General features: G+C 39.7%; 1 protein-coding gene across 1 annotated transcript in view; it reads right to left on the reverse strand.

The window, feature by feature from the left end:
• MAOA (monoamine oxidase A) overlaps positions 1-18,729 on the reverse strand; it is an 83,554-nt gene extending 64,825 nt beyond the window's left edge. Inside the window, exons 1-2 of the mRNA XM_005891517.2 lie at positions 18,572-18,729; positions 1,272-1,366 (exon numbers count right to left, since the gene is read on the reverse strand). Of these exons, the coding sequence (XP_005891579.2) occupies positions 1,272-1,366; positions 18,572-18,644 (168 nt within the window). The 5' untranslated portion in view covers positions 18,645-18,729. The remainder of the gene's footprint in view (positions 1-1,271; positions 1,367-18,571) is intronic.
• Positions 18,730-18,934: the final 205 nt, after the last annotated feature.

Raw genomic sequence — 18,934 nt, forward strand, 5'->3', positions numbered from 1 at the left:
GAAGCCATCTGCTTACCACTAGGCAAGAAGCCAACAGGAAAAGAATGGCTGGGCAGAAAGACAGAGAGATCGTAAAGATTTGCTGGCAAAGCTGAACCTCTGCACCAGCCTGGACTACCTACCACCAGACTTCTTATGTAAAAGGACTGAATGTTTGGATTGCCTAAATCATTGTTATTATCACTGCATAAGCCATTCTATTATAAGTCTGATACATCTTCTAATCAGATGCTTCCTCTCCTTCCAGTCACTTCAACAGTCTGGTTTTGTCCCTATTGTCAATCCTCAGCCTTTAATGCTCAATTTGTGTGCTCTAGCAAAGGGGCTCATTAATGACCTTCTAAAAGCCAAATACAAGGGCCTCTTAACAGCTTTCATCCTGTGTCAAATGCCCCTGGCATTTGATTCTATTCATCATCCCATCCTCTTTACTGATTTTCATGGCACTGCCCCAATCTGGTCTTCCTCCTCTGCCTCCACTGCTCCTCTCTGGCTTCTCTGCCTCTGGCCCCATGCTCAAATCTGCATGTTCTCCAACTTCCATCTTTGTCTTTATTTCTTTCCCACCCTAGATCCTTCCCTGTATACTTTGATCAGATCTCACAGATCCAACAACCTGCAACCATTTCTTTAAATAGCTGTAAACACCAGTTAGCTTGCATATTCCCCAAAATGGTGATGTAAGCCTAAGTATTAAAAGGCTGTGATGTAGCAAGAACTGGGATTCTGTCTCATGTCTCACTGACCCCACCTGAGCAAAGAGTGCCTCTGTCAGCAGAGCACCTCTTGGAGAACAAGGACTACGGATAAAGTTGCACAGAAACATGCTACATTTGCCTCTGCTTTCTGTGGTCACACTTCTTTTAAGTTGTGTGTCCTTGGATAAATAAACAAGGAATCTCTATTGTGTGTGTGTGTGTGAGTGTGTGGTGAAGCTTTAGTCACTTCAAGTCCAGCTAAACGTTACCTCACCTGAGATACTATATCCTCTATTTAGGTCTCTGGTATGGAAATGATGATGCTGTATTGAAATTATTTGTCCACGTTTGTTTTCTTCACTAGAATCCAAGCTACTGAAGGTCAGAGGCTGACACTCTTTGGTGGGTGTTTGTTGAAAAGAACAGATGCTTAATAAAGTAGTCTAGGACTACGGTCAATCAATGGCTTAACTGCATACACTCATGAGATTTCCCCCAGCTCTGGGACTTCCAATGACCCCACTTCTAGTTTGTGTGAGATTTTGTATTTATGTAGGTATCAAAATCATTTACCCTCACTGTGTATGTTCTTCCTCCAACTCTCTCCCGGGCTTCTAAAACCAAAACATTAACTTCATGTTCGGCTAAGAGTTTGGCAGCAGATAATCCTAGAAGGGGGAAAAAAAAAAAAAGTCGAAGAACATATTAACATCTAAATGTGAAACACTGAAGATTTAAGCAGGTCTACATATAATATAAATGCAAAACATCATATACAATTCATTGATTGTCCTATCTAATAAATTTTGTGATTCTATCTAATCACCTCACTGTGATTACTGAGGTAATCACAGAAATTTTATAATCTAGAATATATTATGTTATGTATCATAATTTAATTTTATTATCTATCATAAGGTTGGTTAAAATGTAATAATTTAAAAAAAATATATATATATATGGGTTTGGTGATAATCAAATCATACGCAAAAGAATCTGTTGAACCCCTCAATCAACCCTTATCATCCCCCTCTTCTAGAAATCCTGACTGTATAAACAGAAGTGTTTTCCTGGAAACTCGCCCTACCTCACACCAGCCCACAGTATCTCTGTACTTTACTCAATTTAAACCCCCCTATAATGACCTCTGATTATTTATATCTGGATTACATGCTAGCTAGATCTTGTTTTCCTAACTAGATTAAAAATTACCAAAGGCAGGAACCACGTTTCATACTTTATGTATTTGCTCAAAGCTGTGTACAGGCTTTCACTCATAAATAAAAACGTTCATAAAAAGTAGATTTTTAAATGCAGTATAGTAAGGGAATTCTCTGGTGGTCCAGTGGTTAGGACTCATTGGTTGCACTGCCGTGGCCCAGGTTCAATCCCTGGTTGGGGAACTAAGATTCCACAAGCCAAGTGGTAAGAAACCAAATCAAACAAAATGAAAGAAACAAACAAAAAAACCCCAGTATAGTTAATACCAGAAAAGTAGAGGCAAATGTTGTAGATTAACATTATATCAAGGGTGCATGAACATGACTTATCACTGATGTTAATCTTGATCACTGAGGCTGAGGTAGTGTTTGGCCAGGTTTCTCCACTGTAAAGCTACTCTTTTCTCTCCCCTCCCATGCTATACTCTTTGGAAGGAAGTCTATGTAAAGTCTGCACTTAAGAAGTAGAGAGTTATGTCCTACTTCCTCGAGGGTGGAGTGCTTAGTTGTTCAGTCGTGTCCAACTCTTCGTGACCCCATGGACTGTAGCCCGTCAGGCTCTTCTGTCCATGGGGATTCTCCAGGCATGAATACTGGAGTGGGTTGCCATGCCCTTTTCTGAGGGCATAAATTATCTGAAATTCATCTGCACAGGACATTTGTCTCTTCTCCCCCAATTATTTATTTATTTAACCATTTACTTAAATCCTTATGGATTCATAGACAGTTGCTTTGTAGTTTCGGTTATAATCCAATATTATGTTACTTATTTTGTTGCTCAAATTGTTTCAGCTTTGACCACTTAGCATTTTGTGTGTATGCATGTATTTGAGGACTTCGTTACTTTCTAGTATCACAAGATGCACCAGGCTCATCTTTCTCTGTCCGGCCCTACAATCAGCTATTTCTCCAGTGAGCACTGGTTCCTTTTATTAGAGAACAGTTTTAGAAACCAAGATCTGGGCTCTAAGCATGCCCACTGCTACTAGAGAATCATGTTTCTAAGACCTCTCAGCTCACAGAGTAAGGAAAAAAAGGCGTGTATACACATTTTTAAATCTACCTTTTTTGTACTTCAATTTCTGTCTTATACCTAGTTATCTTTATACTTCTCTATTACAAAAAAAACATGAAGCAGACTACATAGATAAACATACTTCAAGGAGAAAAAAAAGTCAGAATATTAGGGTGAAAGAGAAATAAGAATGACACCAGAGATAAGATTAATAAAATGATACCTAAACATGTGTACAAGTGGTTAAGAAGAGGAACTGTTCTTAGTGATTTTAAAGCCCAGTAACTTGACAGTTCATTTCTAATGGTATATATCCTAAAAACAGAAAAGAATTGCAAACATTTTAATCAGTAATCATTTTGTGGGTTTAGAATTGTTATTTTGAGGCCATTATGTATGTAATGTGAAACAAAGCAAATGAGTAATCAGGTTGCTATCACTGTGATCCAGGATTTGGGGCCTAGGAATAAGGAAATTCAGATGTAAGAACAATGAGACTAAGTAGAAATCTGGGGCAGGAAATGTATAAGATGGGTCTGGAACATCAAATCATAACAGAGAGCAAGGAGGCTAACAGAGACCACTAGGATCGTGACAAAACGGCTCAGAAACCTCTCTATAAGAACTCCCACTGGCCAAAGATGGAACAGTTTGAGTATCAAATAAAAACAACTGCAAGGAGTTCCCTGGTGGCCTAGTGTTTAGGAATCTGGGCGTTCACTGCAATGCCCCAGGTTTAATCCCTTGTTGGGTAACTGAGATCCTAGCAAGCTGTGCAGCATGGCCAAAACAATAACAACAACAACCCCCCAGCTGTAATGGCTTAAATTCACTCATAATAATAATAAATAAATAAAAACTCTCATTGGTCACCTTTGGAAAATACTAAGGAATCAATTTATTAAAAAAAAAAAAAAGAATTTGGCATTCATCCTATCTTCTCATTTTGCACTGAACCTCAGAGTAACCAGGTAGCTAACAAAGAGAGATTTCACTGTATAAAAGTATGCTAGCTAATAAGTGAAGACAGAAATAATTAGAATATCAACATTTTGCAACCTTTAAGGAATTAATAGATATAGTGCAATGATTGTCAACAGATGCTAACAGGACGCACACAAGAGACAGATAACCAGATATTAGCAGTCTTTTAAAGGAAGTGCATACCACCATGTATGAAGTAATTAGGAAGAAAGGAAGGAAGGAAGGGAGGGGAGAAAGGGAAAGAGCAACCAAACTAAATTCTAAGGTGATCTAGCCTCTAGCTATGACACTTAGGGGCCAGAAGGACATGTTAAATAATATCACTGGGATGCAATCAACAAAATCTAGATTGTAGGAAATCATACAGGAGTACCTGGTTTCTTTCATTTTTTAAAAAACAACTTGCCTGCTCCTGTTCTCTCTCCCCCTTTATCCTTCACCAGCTTTTCCTATAATAAACTTCTAAACATGGCTAGTTCTGTTTTGATGTCTGCTCTCAGAGGACCCAGACTGACATGGTATTTTGTTGATACAGAGAATGGTATAAAATATACATACCCAGAATCAAGGATGAGTTTGCGTCTATAAGATCTAAAATGCAGGAAGGCTAAACCATAATATCCAGCGCTGCTCTCTGCTAATGTTTGTATGCACCTTTGACTCCTTCAAGTACAATGTACTGTTGCATTACTGACATCCATCCAAGATTTAAGAATGCAACAAATATTTGGAATCTACTCACAAAAAAAGGCATCCCGTGACAGTTTAAATAAATGTGAGCCAATGTCTGCAAACTTTGGTACAATGTGTTTTCTGGGACAGAGCCAAAGGCTTCTTCTGCTGACCATCATAAGAAAAGAAAAAGGATGAAGGTGTGATGAAAAACATATTTATGCATAAATCTTTGTTATGTTTATTTCTGTAGGATTACATCCTAGAAGGGAGATTACTAGGACAAAAGATATGAACATTTTTTAGGCTCAAAGCACTGCTCTATATTGAAAAGCAGAGAAACTCAGATGCAAAAAGTTTAATTTCTTCCCAGTTCCCCTTAATCAATCTAACCATAAACCAATTAGATTGATAAAAACACCCATGGGTTTGCTAGAATTACTTGATTAGCTCCTCTTCTAAGGGAGGAGGAACTTGCCCTCTGCATGCTTCCTAAGGAGAAGCAGAGGTGGCTCTGAATTCCAGCAGCTGTTGGGACCTGTAGCAATCATGCCCCCAGAGGCAGCCTGACAGTTGGTTTAGTGCTTCACATCCTACAGATCAATTTCAGGTGCCTTTCCTGTTGCCTTTCAGTCTTTCTTCAGAATAGATTTTATTACCCCCATATTCCCGATAAGGAAACCAAGTGCCTGATATGCCCACAACAAAGTCTCCTAAAAAGTGAAAATTTTTATTTCTTACACCCTAACTTATAAAGCTGGAGCCTCAATAAAGTAGAATCTAATGTGTAATTCTAAACAAGCTTGATGAGTGGGGTTCAGTGACAGTAGTAAATAAACACTACTCCAGAGGCTAAAGGAGGTAGGGGAAGCAGAGCTAGCTGAGCCAGGACAAATGAGCACACCAGTAACAAAGGTCATTTTGCACTTTGGCATTTAAGGATATAAACAAAATTAAAAAGCTTGGGGGTGAGGGGAAGGTTTCTACATTACAGGAAAATGATTGGCCCTATCTCAGCAAGGGCCAAAAAAGTTTGAGCTCTTAGTTTGAGAAATAAGTAACATGTTTAAAACGTTTCAAAGAGATTCCAGAAAAAATGGTTTTCAAAAGGTCTGTTAGGGAAATTAAAATGGAAGCAGTCTTGTTCAGGCTTCAGAAGTAGGGGAGCAGGCCTCTGACCAACTTCTGATCCTGCTTGGACTACATGTCTGCCTATAAACACACCAATTGTTATCAGCAAGTCAAGCGGCACTTTATAGATAAGAAAGAGAGTAGGTCTTAGAATTCCTTAGGCCCCTGGGGACCTAGCCAGGCCCCCAGGATTTAAGGAATCTTGTGACTCACAAGATGAAATAAACAGCATTGTAAAAGTTAAAAAAAATAGAGCTGCATTTTTGCATGCAAACTGATGAAAATACCAGTTTGTGGCCTAGGGTTATAAGCAGGACCCCCAAAGCTGCAATCTAAAGTCTCGCCAGTGGGATGGAGGTACCGGCTTGGACCCTTTTCCCAACTGGGACTCCAGATTGCTGTTACTTGGAGCTGCCCAGAGCTGTTCAAGTCTAGATGCAGGTTTCAGCCCAATTTGGTGATGTATACGCTGTTATTTCTCTATATTGTTTCTATACCTTTCCTTTAAATGACTATATATTGAAATTAAGTTAAATAAACTTCTATTAAAAATTGAAATTCTTTATTCATGTATAACAAGTGGTTTCTTTTGTTACGAATCCTTCAAACCCAAAATGAAAGTAAAACTTTAGGTAAAACAAGGCCTTGGAATTTTAAAGGGAAAGATTTAAGTCATTTTAAAAAATACACTTTCTGTATTGGTGTATGAAACGAGTCGCCAGTCCAGGTTTGATGCACGGTACTGGATGCTTGGGGCTGGTGCACTGGGACGACCTTGGGGCTGGTGCACTGGGACGACCCAGAGGGAGGGTAGGGGAGGGAGGAGGGAGGAGGGTTCAGGATGGGGAACGCGGGTATACCTGTGGCGGATTCATTTCAATATTTGGCAAAACTAATACAATATTGTAAAGTTTAAAAATAAAATTAAATTAAAAAAAAAAGAAAGAAACGAATCGCCAGTCTGGGTTCCATGCGGGATACAGGAAGCTTGGGGCTGGTGCACTGGGATGACCCAGAGGGATGGTATGGGGAGGGAGGTGGGAGGGGGGTTCAGGATGGGGAACACCTGTATACCCGTGATGGATGCATGCTGATGTATGGCAAAACCAATACAATATTGTAAAGTAAAAAATAATAATAATAATTAAAAAAATACACTTTCTAAGATGCTGAATAAATTGGGGGTGGGGAGTGAATGTTTCAGTTTGCATATTTACTGTGAAGAAGACTCTGATAAAGAACTTCCATGATAATTTAAAACTAGAAAATACAGAATATGAAAATACAGTCAAGATGCCATTAGAAAATTTACTTTTGAATAATAACTAATTTTGAATAAATAGCTCAGTTAAGTCATAAATAAAGCACAGGCAAACACTTGTGGTCCAAAAGGGTTTTTTCTAATATATCAACTACTGTCTGTTGATTTGAATGGGGAAAAAAAACACTAAAATAATGTCTGCTTCAAGGTATAAGTGTTCAGTTATATTTCTGAATTCTTTTCTTGTCCTTATTCTGTGTAATTACTATGCATTCTACCCTCCCCTCATCACTACAAAATTCAATAATCACCTATGGGAAAAAATCATCTCTCAAATGTCAACTCCACAGATTAGTTTAAGGGCTTTTGACATATATTTCAAAATCAATAAATAGAAGTTGGGTTTTTTTTTTTTATAAATGGGATAAAATTGTTAGAAAAGAAAAGATTTTTAAGTCTGAAGGTAAGTTATCAAATACAATGTAGCTAATAAAAATAAATTTTAAAATCAAATTTTTTATTTTCATATTTGTTAGAGAAAATGTCATATTAAACCTATTTCATTTTGTTCCAGAGATACACAGGTTTGCCAAAGCTAAGAGTATTGTGCATGATAGCTCTTCCTGTCATTCATTTTCTATAGTTTAATGGCCACATGAAATCTAGGGCAATAAAAGAAGCCAGCTTCCCACCCACCTCTCCTGGCACCCCTCCCAACCTTCAAGATAGGGAAAAGGGTTTTAATAGTGGTAGGCTAGTAAATGGTTAACAACCATCCCTGGCCTCAGGCCATGGAGAGGACACTTGATTTGCAACATTTGTATCTCCATGATATATATACACTCTCATCATGGCTGATTTGGAATCACCAGTGTGATTACAAGCTACCAGTGTGATATCACTGAACGTGAAACTGGGAAGACATATGTTGGATCAGGCTCAGTCCTTTCAAGACAGTAGAAGCTGGCTCCAACACATGCTGTTAGATCTATAGATTCCTGGACTCCTGTCAGAGATGGGAAGGAAAAACAAGTCTTGCAGAGAGGCAATCTATTGAACTTGCAAGTGTATGAGATTCATTGATATCCTAGACTCTTAAGTGTCCTAGTGTCTAGCCTGTGAACCTCCCATGGGCATGTCTGAAGAAAGAGATCTAAGGGGGGCACTGGTAAAATATTTATGCACCTGCACAAAGAGCTCTTCCTCTCCCAAATCGTGGCAAACCAAGTTCATTAGGAGGGAAAGAGCCCCAGACTCCCAAATTTCCAGTGGTTTTCTGTCACAGTAGTAGGTTTTCTGTGACAGTGGTCTTCTGTGGAGAAACTAAATGCACAGAATTTGTTAAAGCCCTATTATGTATATAAGGATCTGATCAGTTTCAAAATGCAAAAATCCCAAAAAAGAGAAAACGGCAGAAGGGAATCTTTAATCACTTTGCAATTAAGTATTTTAAATAAGGATGATGAGCTTAAAACAATACAATTTCTTTTCTGGTTTCTCTCTCTTCAACCATTTGGGTTTTAGAGAAACCAAAATAAAATAGGTTAATGGATTTATTAGAGAGGCTTAAAAAAAACTCAAGTCTGCTAAAAGCACACCTCATATGAGAGTTCAGGCAATTGTTAATCCTGGTTATTAGATCAGGAAAGCCTGGGTGAGATGATGTATGCAGCCAGCATCAGTGTTGCCATAGCAACCTCAAACCAACCTCCAGCTTCTTACAGCCACTGCCCATGGAAACCGTGCTTCCATAGATTCAGCAGTGCCTCTGATGTCCTGAAATGGCTCCTCCCCATAGAAATGGAATAGGAAATGATTTAAGCCACACAGCACACCTGGAGAAGGAATTAATATCAGCAACGGAGCCTTTGAGGAAATGGCCCTTTGCTTCCTGGGCTATAAATCTGTAACTGTGGAACCTAGCTTCATACCTGCCTTCTCTACCTCCTCAGCAAGGGCCCTTTCTTTTACCTTACTTCTTCAAGTACATTCACATTAGGAAAAGATGAAATTTTTCCATTTGACTTGTGCTACCCTTTCCAGTTCAATTATTGATTTTCCTTCTACAACAAATGATTAGAATAAACCTTGAAATGTAGCATATTCCTCATGAAAAATGTCCAGTGACCCCACTTTCAGTATGGACAAGTGATCATCTCTCACAATCTGTTACCCTGCTGTATTTTTTTTCTTATCACACATCACCACCTGGTACTCTCTATACATCTGCTGCTTCCCACCACTGCAGTCATAGCCACTCTTGTCCAAACCATTGTGGCCCTTTGCCCTTGTCCAAGGAAACATAACCTCCTGCCCAGAGATCTGCCTCTTGACTAGTGTCTAATATGTGTTATACACCTTTGCATCCCTGGAATGGAGCCTGCTGTGTTGCAGGTGCTCAAACGCTTGTTGCAATGAACAGAGGAACTACATACCAAGAAAACAAAACCGTGCTCACCTGTATGAGGGCAACAGGCAAGTTTCCAAAGCTACTTAGATTATATTTATCTCAAGCAACTAAGAGATACTGACAAGGATAGAGTGCCTGGTCATTTAAACCTTTATGCCCAGGTAAGTTAAAAGATTCTTAATACTACTAGTACATTTTCTACATACATACACATGATAAAACCATTCTTGTTATCTATCTACCTACCTATCTATCTATATCTACCTGCATTTTGTGCTTCCTTTCAGAGAAATAATTATCTGCTTTTGAAAATGCCAAATCTTCTAATCCCTTTGATAAGCTAAAAAAGACAGAACTGTCTCAAATGATAAACAGATAAAAACTAGCAATTAACTTTAATTTGCCCTCAATTCGACAGACTGGTTGTCTAGACAGTCCTAATTTATTTGATTATTGTTCAGCATTCATCTTCACTTTAGATAAATGGATCTCACCCAACTTAGGGAATGCAATTACCCTTTAATTCATTATTTGCCCCATTCTTTCACTGAAACTGAAAATACACTCAGGGGCACTCCATAGTGCTGTACTCAGATTCTGCACACTAGGATGCACTGTGGTTAGGCAGCAATTTCCAAAATGTTTTACAGAATACTAGTCTTCAAGATGCTCTGGGGTAAAGTATCAATGGTCATGGAAGTTGGGACATAGGCTGTTTATCCTTCTGGGAAATGTATGGTGCATGCTAGCATACTAAAGGCTCTGATAAGTCCTGCATTGAAGAGACTCATTTAACTTAGCATTTCTCCACCTTTTGCCTAAAAAAAAAATCACATCTAAAAAAATACACTTTGGGAAATCTTGGTTTCATTTCTTAAAATATTCGCAAATATTTAGTAATAAACTCACCTAAGCAGGGTCCCAAGTGAACAATGCCTAGAGCACAAGCTAAGGGTTGAAGCAAAGCTTTAGTGTAGCTATTGTTTATGTTCTGCTGGCTCTCCTAGTTCTTCCTGTTTATTTATTAAAGTGGGATTTTTCTTCAACTTTGACGTTCATCACCACCTATGAATGTGTATAGTGTACATCACATATTAAATATTTTATTAATTTTCTATTATTCAGTGAAGTGTTCTCTGACCAATGAATTCTTACATAATGGCACTTTTGGATTCTTGGATCAAATACTACAAGGAAAAAAGTACAATCAAACATCAGTTCATACTGAAGTTCTAGAAGCAATGTTCCCAAAGAAAGAAAAAAGCTAAAACCATAAATTTTGTTCAAAGCACATATTAAGCATTCAATCAATATTTACTGAATAAATAAATAAATAAGTGAGTGAAGAATACATGCAGGACATGCAAGAAAAAGGTTTTTAACTTAGGCCACAGCTAACAATTAATTTAATCTGAAAAAAAAGTCACCTGAAAGGTCATTCTTGTTACATTTCAGAATTCATCCAAGATCCACAGCACTTCTGTCAAGCATTATTTCCACCATGAAACACTTCCCTGCCTGTCATTTCCTTCTCCTTTTTGTGTCACCACTGAACTAGCCTCAAACATCAAGGGCACTTCAGGATCATAGTTGTAATCCCTGCTACATAGAGGGGTCCTAAGCCTCACATGGTCACTGGATAGATAAATGGACTAACATAACTTAACTCTTCCATTTGGGTCTGAATTTTGTCAGATGTCTTCAATGACCAATGACCTTATTTGTTATTACAAATGCATATTAAATTGAAATGTATATTTAACACTGATGGCTTCAATTCAATACATAAAATCTGTAAATACCAATATTAGTATTTAAAAATCACATTGACCACCACAGCCTTCCATTTTCTTCACCAACGTTCTCTCCCCAAGTTCTTTCTTTTCAAAATAGGCAGGTTCACTGTTCTATTTGGATGAACCACAAGCTGGTATCAAGATTGCCAGGAGAAATGGCAATAACCTCAGATATGCAGATGACACCACCCTTATGGCAGAAAGTGAAGAAGATCTAAAGAGCCTCTTAATGAAAGTGAAAGAGCAGAGTCAAAAAGTTGGCTTAAACCTCAACATTCAGAAAAGTAAGATCATGGCATTCAGTCCCATCACTTCATGGCAAATAGATGGAGAAACAATGGAAACAGTGACAGACTTTATTTTCTTGGGCTCCAAAATCTCTGAAGATGGTGACTGCAGCCATGAAATTAAAAGATGCTTGCTCTTTGGGAGAAAAGCTATGACCAACCTAGGCAGCATATTAAAAAGCAGAGACACTACTTTGCCAACAAAGGTCTGTATAGTCAAAGCTATGGTTTTTCCAGTGTTATGTATGAATGTGAGAATTGGACCATAAAGAAAGCTGTGTGCCGAAGAATTGATGCTTTTGAACTGTGGTGTTGGAGAAGACTCTTGAGAGTCCCTTGGACTGCAAGGAGATCAAACCAGCTAATCCTAAGAAAATCAGTCCTGAATATTCATTGGAAGGACTGATGCTGAAGCTGAAACTCCAATACTCTGGCCACCTGATGCAAAGAACTGACTCATTGGAAAAGACCCTAATGCTGGGAAAGACTGAAGGCAAGAGAAAAAGCGGGTATTAGAGGATAAGATGGTTGGATGGCATCACTGACTCCATGGACATGAGTTTGGGCAAGCTTTGGGAGTTGGTGATGGACAGTGTGAATGAGTATCTGGAAGAAAGACCCAAATACTGATTTAAGTTAGAGTAGGATATCAATATGAAGGATGATGAAAACCATTTCCAAAATACAACATGGAAGGAAAAAAAAAAAAAAAAAGCTTTGAAGAAGGGGTCCAAAAAAGAAAGCTGAAGACAGACCCTTGAACCAACTATATTGAAAAAGATACTGGAAGATAGATCATGCATAACTTAATCCAACCTTTAATTTTACAGATGACAGAACTGTGATTCAAAGATGTTAAGCTGCCTTAATTCATAAGGCTAGATGACAAGAGAATAAAAAACAAATCATCCAAAGGAAAACACAAATTGCTGGTAAAACTGCAAAACATTTTTCAAATAAAAGGATAAAGCAGTCCTAGTAATCAACTTGTCTCAAACACTTACAGCATTTAAAATGTAACTTGACTTCTTTTGATTCATTTTATGCAGTTCTAAACACTTGAATTTAAAATGAACAGTAACTGATATTATGAAATCCATCTATCTCATACATGCAAGGAATTCCCTGGTGGCTCAGACGGTAAAGAGTCTGCCTGCAATGCAGGATAACCAGGTTCGACCCCCGGGTCAGGAAGATCCTCTGGAGAAGGAGATGGCAACCTACTCTAGTACCTCGTCTAGAAAATTCCATGGATGGAGGAGCCTGGCAGGCTATAGTCCATGGGGTCACAGAGTCAGACACAACTAAAGCAACTTCACTTCACCTCATACATGCAAGTGTCGTTTTCAAACCAGTGCCAATTGGATGTCTATACTCTTGTAAACCCCTGTATGTGATATGAAACTGCAATATTATCTCAGTTTTGGGGAGTATACCTGCATTTAAATACTGGCCAGATTTATCATATATAAAATATGTGTATGTCACACCTGCACAAAGGCTGCATGACCCGATATTTGCCAATAACAGACTTCCACATTTCCTTTTCTCAACTACTGGTCTCTGTGATCCAATTATACTATAGTTATACTATACTTCTATAATTATATTATACTTAGATCTATTGTTTTATGTTTGTTTGGGTTTTTTGCTTGTTTGTTTTTCCCTTTTGGCAATGCCACAGCATGTAGGATCTTAGTTCCCCAACCAGGGATCAAACCCATGCCCCCTGCAGTGGAAGCGCAGTCTTAACCACTAAACCACCAGGGAAGTCCTTAGATCTATTGCTAAATAGCCAAGAATTATGTATAGATTCATATAAATTAGTATTGGACAAATGCTAAAACTGCCTATTAAATGTCAGATAAACCCCAAAGCTCATTCAACCATGAAGACATCAAAAAATCAGAATCAAATAAATTTAATTCTTGTATTCTTTGTTGACCATCAAAAGTTAATAAAGTCAAAGAATTCTAGCTTAGAGAAAAAAAAAATAGGGGTCAAGAAGTGGTCCTGAGAGGCAGAAAATGAATGCTTAAGTTGCAATAAACCACAGAGTATCTAAATAACCAAGGCACGGAAACTTAGTGACATATCTTTTACTGTAAGCTTTTCTTAATCACTACAAAACCATACAGTATGTGCTGCCAAGTTCTGGGTTAAAATGCCTAAAACACTGCTAGCAGAAATGATTCTTCATGGTGGTGTAGTTCAACAAAAAGGGAAACTGTGGTATGTTGTGGACTTGCTGGCAGGATTTAGAACATCAGTCAATCTTCTTGCGAAACGACTTTCTGTCTCCAGTGATAAGAAAGATTTCATCCTTGCTGCTCTTACACAGCACAACGTTCTGAGCGGCTAGTGCTCTCAAGTCTTTTAGTAGAGCTCAGTCTGTGGATATAAATATAGGGAGGTTCTGTTGCTTAGTCACTATTTAGAAATACCTCTCTCTACAAGACACTTGAAATTTAATCTAACAAAACAAAACATGGAAAGACTCTAATCACCCAGGACTATCCAGTGTTATGGTGAAAGTGCTTTCACTGTGTCCTGGCTAACCAAGGGGACAGACGTGACACACTAGGGTGACCTCAGCGACTACCAGGATCACATCACTAGAGGCACAGCAGGCAACAGTTTTCCTTCCCTGGAACTCTTATCATGCGTTTAAATTAAACATTGCTCATATGCGGCTTAGGGCTTCCCGACTCTGTACTCCTTTGGACTCTCTGGTATGTCTTTTTTCTATCCTCTTATCTCTACCTGTTAAAAATCCTACTTATCTCTCAAGGTCCTGGCATTTTGTTCAGATTCATAATATTAATATTTCTCTTATTGTACGAATGTCAATTATTTTCTCACTTGGTTACTGCTCACAAGAGGGTGGGGCACTGTGTGAGCTGGGACACTTGTTATTCCTCTTTATCTACCTCTAGCCTTGTGGTCTGGTAGGCATATGGCAGCAGCTCCCAAAATGCTTGAACGAGTTTCCAGGTCCCACAGCCACCCCTGCTCATAATGAGCTGCTTTCAGGGGTACAGCATTCTCTTTCCCTAGATGTGTTTGTTCAAAGCTATAGCCAGGAGATACTGTGGAGATGATTAAAATCTTAGGGGACTGAACTAGATTGTCTTTTAAAAACTCCTTTGGCCCAAAGACTCTGAAGTATTCACTGTCCCCTGGAGGTGGGATTTTTTTTTCTCTCTTTCCCTTTTATTCTCTCTTCCTAAAGAGAGCTAATTCAGAAATTCCCAGGGGCAGATTTTAAAATCTTACACCACTGGATTTCTGTCATTTGCTTTATCTGTGTTGGTTCGTAAGAACTAGCATGTAAAGTCAGTGACTCAACTGCTACCCTTAAAATAACATCAAGACATAGGACAGAAAGTTCAAATGGTCAGATATAGATTACAAGCTCCACAAGAGAGAAAAGTCAAGGAGAGGCAAAAGGACCAAGCAAAAGGGCTTTAATCGGGTATTGAAGACTGGATAGAATGCAAACGTTCAGAGAGAAGCACTTCTGTGTTAAGAAAAACAAAAAACAGGGAAGGACCAGAGGAACAAAATAAACATGGTGTAGCACTGAAGACAAGACAGCAGTGTGCCTAAAGCCATGTTAGGGATGGTGGGAAATGCTACTTGTCCAACAAGGTGAGACTAGACACGTGTAGGGTGGGGAGGGGAGCTTGAGAGGCTGGCAATAGACCACTGAATGTCTTGAGCAGAACAAGCTGATGAAAGAAGTATTTTTAAAAAATCAAGTCTTAAAAAAACTTAAAAAAAAAAAACAAGGGATGGACATGAAGGGAGACCCCAAAGGGTGGTCATTAGGAAGATGGTTAAAACCTGGTTAGCCGAAGGGGTTAAGGGTCCTTCCTGGGGATGGCAGACATACAAGAGAGGAAAGAGCTCCAAGGAGGAGTTAGAAGAATTTGTTGACTGGCTATAGAAGATAAAACAGAAGGGGTGCCCAAAATGATGGAAAGGATAGTGGTGCCAAGAACAGAGTCGAGGAAGTGAGTAAGAGAAGCTGGGTTGGAGGACAAGGAGGCTTTGGAACACATTGAATATGAAGTAAGAATAAGACAGTCAACTCTGAAATATAAATATCCAAGAGCAGACAAGCTACGGTACAGGAGTTGGGACAAAGCAAAGGATTTAAACTAGACACTTCAGAGCTTTGTGTAGATAAAGCAAAAGGTGAGGTCCTGGAATGAAAAGAGAGGGGGAGAATGCATATGAGCGCCAAAGTGATAAATACTTCCTGGAGGCCATTTCAAAACCAGAAGGTTGCAAGAATATGGGCCCAATGAAAGGACTACAAAAGGAGCAATCAGTGTAGGATAAAAACTCAGGATCTGATGATGTCACAGAAAACACGAAAGAAGTTCCAGAAAGGACTTGGTGATGGATGACAGATGATGGATGAAGGGCCAGAGCATATTGAAGATACCATAACACTACTTACAAATGAGTAGGAAGGGTTGCCCCTTCTCAATTAAATACATAAAATTTAATTGGTGAGTGGGAGGAAAAAGGGATCTTGTGGCTGTAAGACATGGTCTGTTCTATGATTTTTAATGACAAAGGGGAGATACATTAAGATGTTGCTGTTCTTTGTGCAGAGATAGTTACAAAAAATGAAAGATAATTCCGTGCATATGGATTGCTTTTGAGGAATTTAGGATTTGTATGCTTTGGAGAACTATTTTGTTATAAAACAGGAATAACACAGCAGATGCAAAGTATTGGCCATATATTATAAGTATGTATATATGTGGCACACTAAAATGTGCCAGTTCTGACGAGTTTTAAGAAAGCATTTAAAGCTGATATGGGGACTATTAAGTAACTCATGGGATACTCCTAAGAAAACACAAAGATGAGTGTTTCAGAGCTCAAGAACCATTGCAAAGTAACGCCTCTCACCTGCTTGGGAAACACCCCGTTCGTGTGCAGGATTTATCCTGAGCTAGACTTACATCTACTTTCATTTTAGCTGTGAAGCATCTGGCAAGACACCACAGCCAGAAAGCAATGTTTCTGGTCACTTTTGGTGTTAAAATAAAATCTTACTGATAAGAGATGATATTAAAGGAATCCCAGTGCCTTTTCCACTGTCACTGATGAAGTGGAAGTTAGGTTCTGGAATAGGAGTGTGAACTACAATGCAAGAAATACTCTCTTCTTCCTGAATGTGGAAATGAACAAAGTAATAATTCTTAGTGACCATGGAAAGATCCAGATTTTGAGGAACCTAAAGCTTACATAATTTGGTTGCCTCTTCAAGAAAAAAAAAAAAAGAATGCAAAATTACAAATACAAGATTCAGTATGAAACTGGTTATTTTTTTTTGGATGAGAACCAGAAGGGACCTGCAGTTCTAAGGCTGTAGAACCTTACATCAGCTACATGGTAAATCCAATTCTGTTCATGACCAACTACTTCGAGTAAAGTATGGAAAGGGAGAAGAGCCAGTCATCAGGCAGAGAAAAAGTAAAAGACAAAATGCTCCTTAAGGGATACTAGAACAAGAAGACAGGCATAAAATTACAGTAAGAACCCTAAACTGTGAAATATGAATGATATGGAGATGGGGAACGGAGACGGAACTCCTAGTCAATTTACACATTATCATCATCTTTATTTTCCAGTGATGAACAATCACAGTGCTTATCTAGGAGGCTTGCATACAAGAATCAGGCTTTTAGAAACACCAGTCCACTTCATTGCAGGCACTCAACAAGTGTTTGCTGAATGAATAAATAAGCTAATAAATGAATGAAGGGAAACAAGAGATATACTTTTTCATACTCTCAACCAAGATCTGCTTTCCTAGTGCTCTGACATACATGTGTGTTTTTGCTGGCCCTGACTGGAGTTGTTAGAGCAATAGCTCAAGTCGGTCTCTTCCCTGGTGGTTAAGAATGTTACCTGAAACAGGCCAAGTCAAAAGCTATCTCCAAGCAAAATTCATCTGTAAGCATGTTCAGAGTCTCTTCAAAAGGATTATAGATAAAAATGGCTACTTGGAGGCACCCTACTTACTCCCTCCCACCTCATTTCTCCCTCCTTCTAAATTAGATCCTGCAGGTATATTTCAGAAATGATTAACATCCTCCCAGGTCGTGGACAGACTAGTGTGGGGCTCTATCTAGATGTGAAACACAATTCTTAAATTTCAAACATTTTACCAAATATGACATCATAAGTGACAATTTGATGTGTCAATCATGATGAGGTTTCCAGGAAGATCCGAGGAAACTTCCTACACCACTCAGTTGGTCAGCTACAAACCCAAACTGAGACTAGAGGAACATAGGCTTGCCAGCTGCTTCATAACAGGGCAAGATTCAGGCGGTGAAGAAAGACACAAACAGGGCATTCCCTTATCTGCCCGCAGCCCCTGCTTCACAGAGGGATTCCCTTTGAGCAATAAATGCCCTACACTTTCTGCGAGTTCTGAAAAAAAAAGAGGGGGGGGGTGGAGTAGGTTAAAACTAAGAGCCCACCTTTCTCCCCCTGCCCCCACCTTAAAAAAAAAAAAAAGAATAGCAGGACTGGAACAACACTATTACTACCTCGATACGACAAAAAATCCATAAACTGATCTTCTGTTTGGGGCAAAGGGCGTGAAATCAGTAAGGCAGAACAACCACCGCCGGAATTAGGAGTAAGGGTCTCACGTGAGAGAAAACCATTGTCACTTTCCCAGCTGGGTGAGGTGACTTCGCAGAGTTACCTCCGTTTCTAGGTTTTGTAAAATAGGGACGAATAGAGTACCCACCTCACAGGACCGCTGAGGACTGAGAAAATCCACGTAAACTACTAAATGCAACTGCACGGCAAGAGCTAATTATTTCGTAGTAGTAGTAAAAATTATTGTGCCTGCCTCCCCCAGGTCACACCACCGGCTCAATCCCATTCCCTCCTCGCAGGATCGGGGGCCCGGCAGCTGTAGCAATCTCGCATGCACAAGGGGGAGGCCCCCAGGGGGACCCCCCCCACCCCCGCCCCCAAACGCCACTTTCAGACTGCAAGTCCCCCACACTGGGCCGCCCAGGGTCCCTCAGGCTAGTGCTACGGTCCACACTGACCTGAGATGCCGCCTCCTATCACGACTACGTCGAACATCTGGCCCGCGTCACTCGTCTTCTGCAGACTCTCCATGCTCTGGTTGCGGTTCTCCCGGGGCGTGGGTACAGGAGTGGGTCTGGCCGAGGGCGGAGCGGACTTTTCTACCGAGTCTCGGGGGGAGCCCGAGGGCGGAGCCGATTCCTCCACCGATTCCTGGGCGGAGCCGGGCGCCGAGGGCGGAGCGACCCCTGGTACTGGTACCCCGGGGGAATCCGGGGGTGGAGCCGATCCTTCCACTAATCTTTGGGGGTAACTTTGCTCTGAGAGCTGAGTGGACTCTTGTGTGGACACTTGAGAGTTCACGGGACTAAGAGGTCCCGGTA

The sequence above is a fragment of the Bos mutus genome, chromosome X (genome assembly GCF_027580195.1).
Source record: "Bos mutus isolate GX-2022 chromosome X, NWIPB_WYAK_1.1, whole genome shotgun sequence".
In the NCBI taxonomy this organism is placed as follows: Eukaryota; Metazoa; Chordata; class Mammalia; order Artiodactyla; family Bovidae; genus Bos; species Bos mutus.